At 40.8% G+C, this 12,731-nt stretch overlaps 1 protein-coding gene across 2 annotated transcripts in view; it reads left to right on the top strand.

Annotated features, from left to right (window-relative positions):
• Positions 1–12,731, top strand: part of stard9 (StAR-related lipid transfer (START) domain containing 9) — a 282,626-nt gene that overhangs the window by 169,651 nt on the left and 100,244 nt on the right. For both annotated transcript variants that reach the window (XM_072569468.1, XM_072569469.1), the window contains exons 9-12: positions 2,233–2,305; positions 5,738–5,805; positions 8,181–8,278; positions 9,556–9,747. In XM_072569468.1, coding sequence (XP_072425569.1) covers positions 2,233–2,305; positions 5,738–5,805; positions 8,181–8,278; positions 9,556–9,747 — 431 coding nt within the window. The remainder of the gene's footprint in view (positions 1–2,232; positions 2,306–5,737; positions 5,806–8,180; positions 8,279–9,555; positions 9,748–12,731) is intronic.

Raw genomic sequence — 12,731 nt, 5'->3', positions numbered from 1 at the left:
CTTTGGAGAGGGTGCAGAGAAGATTTACCAGGATGTTGCCTGGAATGGAGAGTAGGTCGTACGAGGATAGGTTGAGAGTTCTCGGCCTTTTCTCGTTGGAACGGCGAAGGATGAGGGGTGACTTGATAGAGGTTTATAAGATGATCAGAGGAATAGATAGAGTAGACAGTCAGAAACTTTTTCCCCGGGTACAACAGAGTGTTACAAGGGGACATAAATTTAAGGTGAAGGGTGGATGGTATAGGGGAGATGTCAGGGGTGGGTTCTTCACCCAGAGAGTGGTGGGGGCATGGAATGCGCTGCCCGTGGGAGTGGTAGAGTCAGATTCATTGGCGACCTTTAAGCGGCATTTGGATAGGTACATGGATGGGTGCTTAATCTAGGATAGAAGTTCGGCACAACATCGTGGGCCGAAGGGCCTGTTCTGTGCTGTATTGTTCTATGTTCTATGTTCTATGTTCTACCCCCCACCCCCACCCCCTCCCCAGGATATGAAAGCCCTTGGTCGCCTCCACTGCCAAATTCTAGCCACCCAATGCCTGGAGGAAGAATGTCTCATCTTCCACCTTGGGACCCTCCAACCACACTGGATCAATGTCGATTTCATCAGTTTCCTTATCTCCCCTCCCTCAACCTTATCGCAGATCCAGCATTCCAACTTGGCACCACCCTCTTTACCTGTCCTACCTATCCATCTTCCTTCCCACCTATCTGTTCCAATCTCAAGTCTGACCTATCATTATCATACCCCCACCTTCATCCACCTATCGCATTCCCAGCTACCTTCCCTCTAGCCCCCTTGGGCAGCCCCCACATTCCTGATGAAGAATATATGCTTGAAATGTCGACTTTCCTGCTCCTCGGGTGCTGCCTGACCAGCTGTGCTTTTCCAGCACCACACTTTTTGACATAGATAAATAAGAGTTAGTAGGGTTGAATGAGCTGGAGTAGATTGGGAACGGAGTTAAGAGCAAAGTCAGTTGAGGACCACTGGTAGAATTTTAAGAAAATAGTTCATGGCTCACAACTTAGATATATCCCACTGAGAAAAAGGGATTCTCAGAGGGAATGAGCTAACCATGGTTAATCAGTTAAAAATCACACAACACCAGGTTATAGTCCAACAGGTTTAATTGAAAGCACTAGCTTTCGGAGCACTGCTCCTTCATCAGGTGGTTGTGACGCTCTGAAAGCTAGTGTTGTGTGATTTTTAACTCTACACCCCAGTCCAACACCGGTATCTCCAAATCATGGTTAATCAGGGTAGTTAAATATTGCATCAAATTGAAGAAAATTCCTACAATGTGACAATAATACTCTAAAAATCCTAACTTTTCAAGTGTCAAATGGAACAGAGGAAATAAAAATCAGTAAATATTACAAGAGTCAACCACTGACATGATCGCTGATGGATAAGTCCCATGGGCCTGATGGGATAAGTCCTAGAGTATTAAAGGAAGTAGCTTGAGATAGTAGATGCACTGGTAGTTATCCACCAATCTTATTTATCGTATTCATGCACAATAACTCCAATGTAGACTTTATTATTTTCTCTTACACAGAGACCAGCTGATAACTTAGTATTTCCTTTTTACACAATATTGAACTACTCTGTCCTTCTGCACTACCTGGTGTTCTTAAATTTGCACCTTATTCATCTTTTTTAAATTCTGTATGATTCTGCCCATCCCCTTAGTAATTTAGTTTTAACCTTTCCCAATCACACTAGTGAACCTCTATAGGAAGGCATTGGTTACAGTCCTGTTGAGAGGCAATATGTTCCTTTGAATAAGTGCTTTCTGCATGAGAACGGATCCCAATGCCCCAAGAACCTGAAGTCCTCCTACATGATTAAAGTCAATCATTTACCCTTTCTACGTTTGGCTCTTGCTCGCATGTAACACTGGCAGTAATCCAAAGATGACTTCCCTTTTGAAGTCCTATGTTTTAAATTCAATATAACTTTCAAAAGGACTTGGAATACATAAGAACAAAATAAATTGTCATCCCATGAGAACATGTTGGAGAAATATAACTAATTAGATTGAGCTTTCAAACAACTGACAAAGTATAATGGGCCAAAGGGCCAACTGTATTGAACGGGGCTATGAAATTAACTTTAGACTTTGAGTTAAATAATCTATGATGTAGAGAACAAAAAATGATATGTAATGTTACTTTTGATTTACATTAAGATCCTTTTCATTCATTTGTTGCATATTTCTATTTCAGAATCACTGCTGCTACCCACATCCATGATGCCAGCAGCCGATCCCACGCCATCTTTACCATCCATTACACTCAGGTTTGCAAAATATTGTACTGACATGTTTTGGTCTGCCTCTTCCAATTTATTTTCTTAACAGAGTGCACTCTTTCCATGCTAAATCCTCTTCTAAAATTGTGCACCTCCAGCCAGTGCAATTGGATTTTGTTACCTGACTGCTACTCGCCAACTGGAAACGTTTTACAAGTAATAAACTGTCTGTTTGTTTAGTCGTCATTCATGTCCTAAAATGAAACCTTTAATTAATCCTTTGCCATGTATTGTAAACCTTCACAAACCATGCGACCATGTATTGTATTTGCTATCCTCAGAAGATGGGAATAGGAGGAGTCTATTTATCGCCTCAAGCCTGTTCCGCCATTCATTTAGGTCCTGGCTGATCGGCATCTTTGAACCACTTTGAACATAGAACACTGTTGCTCTTTTTCCCTTCATGTACTTATCTTTATTGATCTCAGCTTTGAAATATTCAAATAATGAAATTCCGCTGACGTTTGAGGAGACAGAGTTCCAGATTCCAGTGTAACCTTTATAGGATGATCTGCTTCCTGACATTGCCCCTGAACAGCCTGGTTCTCACTTTAAATTATGCCTACCTTGGTCAGGCTTCACGCTACAGAGGAAGTAGGATCTGCCTATTGACTTTATCAACTCCTTCAGGGTAGGCCTTCATCTTCTCAAAGGAATACACATTCAGTCTATGCAACTTGTCCGCATAAATTAGTTCTGGTTATCACTCTTTTAAATCAGTGCTGCACTCCCTCCAAGCCCCCTTCCTGAGGCTTCATGTCTCCGATCAGTACACACTACTGCAGATGCCTTTCAATGTATCCTAGTACAGAATCATGGCAGTGTACTGGAGGAGTTGTCAGGATGGAGATTTTTCGCTGTGCCGAGGGAATGATTTTGAGGGAGATAGGGGACTCTCTTTGTGGTGGTCTATGCTCCACCACATCTAGGATTTTCTGGGGAGCTTCAGCTCGATGTGATTGAAATTGGGGTGTGGCTGTCCAGTAATTGCAGAACCATTGTTGATTTTCTAACTAGGTTGCAGGAGGTTATTTGTAGTGATCCTTTTTTTCTGCTGAATCCATTGATCAGGAAACCCAGGAAAAGACACCACCCACCACTGTCCCAACCATGCAGAGGAATCCTGTAGTGGCACTCCTGCAGACTAATCTTCTGATCTCCCTCTCTTCCCCTTTATTTTGGGCTTCTGCTCGGTAATTCTCTGAAAGCCTGAGTCAAATTGAGCAAGTTGCTATCAGCTGATCACAACTATCCTTTAATGTTAAGAACAAAAAAAAACTGCAGCTGCTATAAATCGGAACAAAAACAGAAATTGCTGGTAAAGCTCAGCAGGTCTGGCAGCATCTGTGGAGAGAAATTAGCATAAACGTTTCAGGTCGAGTGACTCTTCCTCAGAACTGTTCCAATTTCTAATTTCTGTCCACAAAAGGTGCTAGACCTGCTGAGCTTTTCCAGCAATTTCTATTTTTGTTAATGATTTAATGTTCTTATTGCCCTCTGCTTCTATTGTTTCATAGTTTCTTTAAAAAAATTCAGTTTCATCCTTTCAGACCAATATTTAGTCACTTTTTTTATTAGAGTCATAGAATCATAGAGATGTACAGCGCGGAAACAGATCCTTTGGTCCAACCCGAACATGCTGACCAGATATCCCAACCCAATCTCGTCCCACCTGCCAGCACCTGCCCCATATCCCTCCAAACCCTTCCTATTCATATACCCATCCAGAAGCCTTATAAATGTTGCAATTGTACCAGCCTCCACCACTTCCTTGTGCATCTCATTCCACACACGTACCACCCTCTGTGTGAAAAAGTTGCCCCTTAGGTCTCTTTTATATCTTTCCCCTCTCACCCTGAACCTATGCCCTCTAGTTCTGGGCTCCCCCATACCAGGGAGGAGACTTTGTAGATTTATTCGATCCATGCTCCTCATAATTTTATAAACCTCTGTAAGGTCACCCCTCAGCTTCCGACGCTTCAGGGAAAACAGCCCCAGCCGATTCAGCCTCTCCCTGTAGCTCAAATCCTCCAACCATGGCAACATCCTTGTAAATCTTTTCTGAACCCTTTCAAATTTCACAGCATCATTCCAATAGGAAGGAGACCAGAATTGCATGCAACTGTCCAAAAGTGGCCTAACCAATGTCCTGTACAGCCACTACATGACCTCCCAACTCCTGTACTCAATACTCTGACCAATAAAGGAAAGCATGAAAAAGCCTAGCTACTCGCGACTCCACTTTCAAGGATCTATGAACCTGCACTCCCAGGTCTCTTTGTTCAGCAACACTGCCTCGGACTTGACCAATAAGTCCTACTAAGATCTGCTTTCCCAAAATGCAGCACCTCACATTTATCTAGATTAAAATCCATCTGCCACTTCTCAGCCCATTGGCTATCTGGTCAAGATCCTGTTGTAGTCTGAGGTAACCTCCTTCACTGTCCATTACACCTCCAATTTTGGTATCATCTGCAAACATACTAACTGTACCTCTTATGCTCACATCTAAATCATTTATATAAATGACGAAAAGTAGTAGACCCCAGCACCAATATTGTTTACAACTAATCTTATAATTTGTTTTATTTTGTGGTCACGAATTGTTAGAAAACAAGACTAAGAGCAGTTTGCTCAGGTGACATCAGTTATCCCTTTCTTTGTTGCCAGAGAGATCTTGTAAGTAGTGTGTACAAAAGATTGCATTTCATTTGTAACTTTCCTTGGTGCTGTATTGTAACGTGTTGACTTGTGAACATGGACAGAAATTCTTGACCTCACCCTAACAAATATGTGCCAACTGTTGGACTAGCAGAGGGTTAATGTTGTGTGGCAATATGTTGGCTTTGAATAGGAGGCATCTCCTCCTAGAGATAAGGTTTGAAGTTCTGCTCTGGTTTGGACTGAAATATTTTAATGTTCTGTTGGAAATAAAATAGAATGCATGGTGTAGTATGTCAAAACGTATCACAAGACCTATCGAGAATTTAACCTTAGGTCATTGGTGAATTATTTATGTTTCAACAATGAAAGGCTTCTCTCTAGTGCGGGGAATAAAACCATAAAATTAAAACTAAGCCATTCATGAGTGAGGTCAGGAAGCACTCCTTCATCCATCCATTGGTGGAAAGCTGAAACCATTGTCCCCAGAATGTCCATAGCAGCTTTCAAATCTGAAAGGGTCTTGAAGGATATGGAACAAAGACAGATAAATGGAATTAAGACACAGAACAATCGTGATCTTATGAAATGGTGGAGCTAGCCTGAGGGATTCATTGTCCATTATGTTCCTGTGTATGTATTGCTATGGATACATTGGCCGATTAAACAGTGTTATGATTTTAAAAAAATTAAAATACAAAGATTTTGCTCGAAATGTCTGTTAATGTAAAATAATTTATCTCAATTTCTGTATTTTAGGCAATATTGGAGAGTCACCTTCCATCCGAGATAGTTAGCAAAATTAACCTTGTTGATTTGGCAGGCAGGTGAGTCACTGGGTATTTTGTATATTAGGAAAGATGACTAATCTGTAATAACAGTTTTTTGTCAGTCCACAATCTCCCGATTGATTAATGGGTTGATTTTGATGAGTGGAGCCTTGTGCATGCGTAGGGCTGGAGCATGTGTGGCTGCTGGCTTTTTGGTAACAGTGGGCTGAGGGAGCATTCTTACTCCGTGCCAGCAAGCCATTCTCAAACAATGTGTAAACCTTTCCCATCCAGAACCTTGGCTGAACGTAGTAACCTTTACTCAAGCGTTATTGAATCATTACAGTGTTGAAAGAAGCCATTTAGCACATTGAGTCTATGCTGGTTCTCTAGAACAATTTGGTCAGTCCCACTTCATGGTTGAGTCTCTATATCCTGAAAGTTTTTTTTCCCTCAATTGCCCATCCAATTTCCTTTTAAAATCATGTCTCCAGTGCTTTCTTGCAAGTGGGTATCAGGTCATTACTACTTGCTACATAAAGAGATTCTTGTTCACACTCCTCTGTGTGCCCAAAACATTTATTCCATTTCCCATAATCCTTGTACCATCAACTAACGGGAGCAACATTTCTTTGTCTCCCTTATCTTAATCTCTGAACATGAGCCCTTTTCTCTCCAGGCCCCTTTGTCTCTGCACACCCTGTAGAGCTGAGCTGTTAAGTGCATCAATGAGTTATTTATTGTTTGAGCCAGGACCATGATGGCCAGGGTTCAATCATATTTATTATTTTTTCCATGAGATGTGGGTATTTATTGTCCATTTATAATGGCTCTTAAAGATGGAGAAAGTGATGGTGAGCTGCCTTCTCGAATCACTGCAGTGCAAGTGCTGTAGGTGGATCCACAATGCCGTAGGGAAGGAATTCTGGGATTTGAGCCAGTGACAGTCAAGGAACAATGGCGAGGGTCTTGGAGCAGAACTCTCAGGTGGTAGTGTTCCCATGTATCTGCTGCCCTTGACCTTCCAGATGGAGATGGTGGTGGATTTGGAAAGTGCTATCTAAGGATCTTTGGTGAATTTCTGCAGTGCATCATAAATGCTGCACACAGCTCCTTCTGAGCATTGATGATGGATGGGTTGGATGTTGAAGGCATGAGATAGAGTGCTCATGAAGCAGACAGTGTTGCTGCATTCATTGAAACAAGTGGAGACTTCCATCACACTCCTCAATTGTGCCTTGTAGACAGGCTTTGAGGAGTCAGGAGGAGAGTTACTTTCTGCAGGGCCCTACCCTTTGACCTGCACTTGTAACTACTGTGTTTTTAGTCAACGCCTCCAGGATGTCTGTTTGATTGGAATACCAGTTAGAATAGCTGAGCCAGCACATTTTGCGCTGCTCCACTCACTTTGGTCTGCCCAACAGCAGAGTACTGTTCCTCAACCTGCCAAAGGAGAGGCCACATTAACATTGTAGATATCCATAAAGTCATGAGGATTATTTCTTGGAACATTGAGACAACACTGCTTGAGTGGTTTCAGTGTTAGTGTGGACTGAACCTCCCTGCCCCCTGTCAAGCTGCATAACAAACACATCCTCCTCAAAGACAGTTATCAGCTGACAGTAACAAAGAATTTCTACTGACACAGAACTGCAAAAAAAAACCTTTCTCCCATCTGGAATGCCAGTATCTCTGTTGGAAAACACTCCACCTCTGACAAACTGATGACAGCCCTACCTCTTATTGGAACATTGCCTGATGATTGCAAGTATAACTAGTTGCAACGTGGTAACTTGTCTGAGTACTGAAGTCCCTGGTTTCAGCCTATTCTGGAAAAGCTGGACAACTCAACAACTTGAGGATGTGCCAATGAAGATGGGACCACTTGCTCCACAAGTGGAGCATAAGGGAATTAAATTATGATGGTGGCCTTCCAAATCTCATCACCATCCACTAATTGAACTTGTGCCTTGGGAGATTCTTTCACACTGCACACTGAAGTTGCTGAATGGGTAGTTCATCTCAACATGGAATTATTACGGTTTCCCCAACAAAATAAACACAGAATTCAGTATATTGCATGTGTCCCTCAGCTAGACAAAAGAGAAAGGTAATTGTGAAAGAAGGAAAACACTTCGCAATTTATTTTCATTTGCATGTATTGCTTTCCATTAAAGAACTTGCATGTTGTATCATTAACTATATTCAAGTATCTGAAAGGCATGATTATGAATTGCCATTATGAATCTGACAGAATAAACATTGTGGCATATTACAGTTATGACAAACTGGAATAAATCATGAAGGTTTCAAACAAAAATGTAATTATGCCCCGTAACGGCTTTAGTTGTATTTTGATCAAGGTACTAAGGATTTATTCTTACTGACTTTCAAAGAGATCTGTTTATTTTTCTTTAATTGATGTTTTACAGTGAGAGAGCTGATCCAAATTTCTGTAAGGACAGAATCACTGAAGGATCAAATATTAACAAATCTCTGGTTACTCTGGGAATAGTCATCTCCACTTTAGGTGAGATGTTGCCACAAACCTTTACACGTCATCTGGAAATGTAAGGATTTTTAAAATTAGACATACCTGTGATTTTATGTTAAGATTATCATATAAGTTATTACAAAACAAAAGGACGTTCTTGTAAGGAAAAGAAAGGCCTACCTTTAAATAGCACTTTCCATGCTTCCCTTAAACAAGATTTTGTGATTTTAAAGGAGATCTTCCAAGATAGCTATATGAATAATAAAAGATTAGCACCCAATGTTGAATCAGAGAGCAAGAGTCAGCAGAGATCAATTTATTTTTAAAATCAAAGCTACGATTCAACATAGATAATTAGTTCTTGGTAAGTGAGGTATAGTCATAGACAAAAGGGTTATAATTTCTTCTCCCATTTCTTCAACTGCTTAATATCAGTGGAATGAAACACTCCCCAGAAATGTTAATATTTAATATTAACTCTTAATATTTGGTCATGAACAAGCCATACACAAAACTAAAAAATTAAATGGAAATGTTATTCCAAGTTGGAGTTTTTGCCATCATTTTCAAACCTGTGACTGAAGAACCTAATACGTGGTGGTGAGTATTCACAACAACAGGCTGGAAACCAGCTAAAAGGGTTTCATCCATTTATGGGTGTCTCTTATTTGCAATGCTGTCAAGCAATGCCAAATAGTAGTGACGAGACTAAAAAGCACTCACCAAAAAGTTGCTTTTTAATAGATAATTTGACATTTGTCTGAGTTTCACAGAAAACTAATTTAATCCTGCATGTATTGTTTGTTGCTTTAAATAAGGAGTGTGCAACAAGGCTGTCCAGCAAATACCAGGTGTGTATGAAGCATCACATTTATCTTGGTATCTTCATTTTTGTCTGTTTAATCTTTGAAAAGAAGAAGGGTCTCATTTTATTCAAGATAATATTCTCTTGTCCCTGTTCAGTGACAGAATGGCCCTTGCATTTATCTGTTCAATTTATCTGAATAAATTGGTTGCCGAATTTGCTACATACAATAGAAATTTAAATTCAAAACTACTACATTGACTGCAAACCACTTAGCAATGTCCAGAGGTTGTGAAAAATGCAATATTAAAGAGAAATCTTTTTCTTTTTAACTGCTTACATTGAGGCTTTATTGAATTCAAATTCTTAGCCTGCTGTTTGAGGCAATCATGTCTTTAGCTGTTTTGAGAACACAAGTTTATTTTTGTTCAGTTAAAGGAACTCTCGTGATGATGTCTCATTGCAAGTAAGTTCTCCTCAATTTGTACATTCTTTTCCAAATATGCAGCACAAAATTCCCAGATGTCCACCAGCTGCCAGAGTATTAATAGTATGGTGAGCGAAGGTGATTCTGGAAGCCATTCCAGTGCATATTCAGGAAGCAGCAGACGCCAATGTTATGTTCCTTACCGTGATTCTGTCCTCACCTGGCTTCTCAAGGACAGTCTTGGAGGAAATTCAAAAACCATTATGATTGCAAGTGAGTATCATTGACGTTTTCAAAAATCAATTTGTCAGAAAATGAGTTCAGTATTTAATTGTCTGAATCAGCATCAAAACTTGTATTTCTCTAATACCTTTAGGATAATAAAGCATCCCATCTCATGTCACAAAAGTATTACAAAGCAAAATTAGACTGGGCTATACAAGGGGATAGCATAGATGGTTAAAAGATCAGTGGAAGTGGTAGCTTCAAAGAGTACCTTTAAGAAAGAAGAAGCAGTGTAGAAATTTAGAGAGAAATCTAGAGCTTGGCCATGAGCACATTTTGAACACATTATTTAAAAAATTTCCTCATTAATCTCATTCTTTGTGTATAATTTCTCCTTACTAACTTTGTCCAAGGTTTGAACCATTGCCAGAAGAAACCAAAGAGAAATTGCTACCATTACTATGTTGGAGGTCAGCGAGAACATTTTAGGATATTGTAGGAGCAATAGGGTTGTCACAGTAGGGGATTTTAATTTTCCTGACATAGACTGGGACTGCCAGAGTGTTAGATAGGTTGGAATTTGTTAAGTGCTTTCAGGAAAGTTTCCTGAAGCAGTATATAGAGGGTCCTACTCAGTAACGGGCAATACTCGACCTACTCTTGGGAAATAGGGCAGAGGTGACAGTGGGGGAACACTTTGGGACCAGTCACCATAGTTATATTAGTTTTAAAAAGGTTATGCAGAGGGACAAACTGGTCTACGAGTTCACGTTCTAAATTGGGTTAAGACACATCTTGATGGAAATAGACAGGACCCTGCAAGGGTTGATTGGAGTGGTTTGTTTGTGGGCAAAGGCACCTCCAGCAAGTGGGAGGCCTTTAAAAGTGAGATAGCTGGAGTTCAAGGTCTGTGTTCCTGTGAGGGTGAAAGGCAAGGTTTGACAGGAATAGCGAGCCCCGGATGACGAGATGGCGAGGCTTTGACCAGAAAAAAGGAGGGGCCCTTGCTCAGGTACAGGCAGCTGGGATCAAGGGAATCCCTGGAGGTATACAGGGAATACGGGAGTTTACTGAAGGAGATCAGGAGTGAAAAAAGGGGGCACGAGATAGCCTTGGCTAAGAAGATTATGGTGAATCCAAGAGGGTCTTTAAATATATAACTAGAGATAGAATAGGGCCTCTGAAGGACCAAAGTGGACATGTATGTGGAGAACTGCAGGAGATAGGCAAGGTCCTCAATGAATATTTCTCCTTTTGTGCTTACTATGGAGAAAGACATGATGACTTGGGAACTTGGGGAAGTTAGTGGTGATACCTTGGCGACAGTCCATATCACAGTCGAGGACGTGTCGAATGTATTAGAATGTGTGAAGGTGGATAGATGATCTGGTCCTGACCAGATATATCCAAGACCATTGCAAGAGGCTAGAGAAGAAATTATGGGGGCCCTAGTTGATATATTTGCGTCATCGTTAGCCACGGGTGAGGACCTAGAAGACTATAGGGTAGTGAATGATGTGCCCTTATTCAAAAAGGGCTGCAAAGAAGAACCTGGGATCTATAGACTAATAAACATAACATCTGTGGTGGGTACGTTACTTGAGAAGACTCTGAGATAAGATATACATGCATTTGGAAAGATGGGGTTTGATTAGGCATAGTCGACATAGCTTTCTGAGTGGGATATTATGTCTCACAAATTTGATTGAGTTCTTTGATGAAGTGACCAGGAAGGTTGATGAGGGCAGAGTGGTAGATTTAGTCTCTGGATTTCAGTAAGGCCTTTAAGGTTCCACATAGTACGCTGCTCCAAAAGATTAGATTGCATGGAATCCAGAGGCAGCTGGCAAATTGGATGCAATTGCCTTGATGATGAGAAACAGAGGGCACTAGTGGAAGGATGCTTGTCGGACTGGAGGCCTGTGACTAGTGGAGTGCCTCAGGGGTTGGTGCTGGGCCAATTACTGTTATCCAAATGAATGATTTGGATGAGAATGTACAAGGCATGATTAGTAAGTTTGCTGATGACACTAAAATAGACGGTATCGTGAACAGTGAGAAATGTTATCAAAAATTGCAGCAGGACCTTGCGCAGCTGGGGAACTGGGCTGAGAAATGGCAAATGGAATTAATATAGATAAATGTGAGGTCTTGAATTTGGGAAAGTCAAATCAAGGTTAGAGTTTCATGGTGAATGGTTGGGCATGAAGGAGTGTAGTGGAACAGAGGGATTTTGGAATTCGGGTTCACAGTTCTCTGAAAGTGGAGTTACAGGTAAACAGGGCAATGAAGAAGGCTTTTGGCACACTGGCCTTTATCAGATAGGGCATTGAGTATAGAAGTTGGGAAGTTATGTTGCAGTTGTACAGGACGTTGGTGAGGCTGCACTTGGAGTATTGTGTTTGGCTTTGGTTACCTTGCTATAAGAAGGATGTTGTTCAACTGGAAAGAGTACAGAAGAAATTTACAAGGATGTTGCCAGGACTCGATGGCCTGAATTGTAGGGAGAGATTGGACAAGCTAGGACTTTTTCCTTTGGAGCATAGGAGACTCGGGGGGGGGGGGGGGGGAAGGAACCTTTAAAGAAGTGTATAAGACTATAAGAGGCATGGGTAGAGTGAATGCACTCAGTCTTTTTCCCAGGGTTGGGGAATCAAGGACTAGAGGGGATCAGTTTAAGGTTAGAGGGGAAAGAATTAAAAGGAACCTGAGGGGCAATTTTTTTTGTAAACAAAAAAAACATTTTTTGAATTTACAAAAATATAACAAATACCAGTATAATAAAAATAAATGCAAATTATGGTATAACTACTGTCTACTAATTACTAAACTACCTTATAAAACAAAACAAAAAAACAAACACTGTGCAAAACAAGACCAATAAATAAGTAAGTGACTTAAAAAAACAAAAGAACAACACAAGAACATAACATAACAATCCTCGGCGCAAAGCTCCCCCAAAAAAATGGGAGCATTGTATATAAACCTGTACTAACTCAGGAGTCTCCCTGTCAGGGCCCAGGGCTCAGCAA

Source organism: Chiloscyllium punctatum, chromosome 4 (genome assembly GCF_047496795.1).
Source record: "Chiloscyllium punctatum isolate Juve2018m chromosome 4, sChiPun1.3, whole genome shotgun sequence".
In the NCBI taxonomy this organism is placed as follows: domain Eukaryota; kingdom Metazoa; phylum Chordata; class Chondrichthyes; order Orectolobiformes; family Hemiscylliidae; genus Chiloscyllium; species Chiloscyllium punctatum.
The sequence above is the reverse complement of the archived record's forward strand: the minus strand, read 5'-3'. Positions and strand labels throughout refer to the sequence as shown.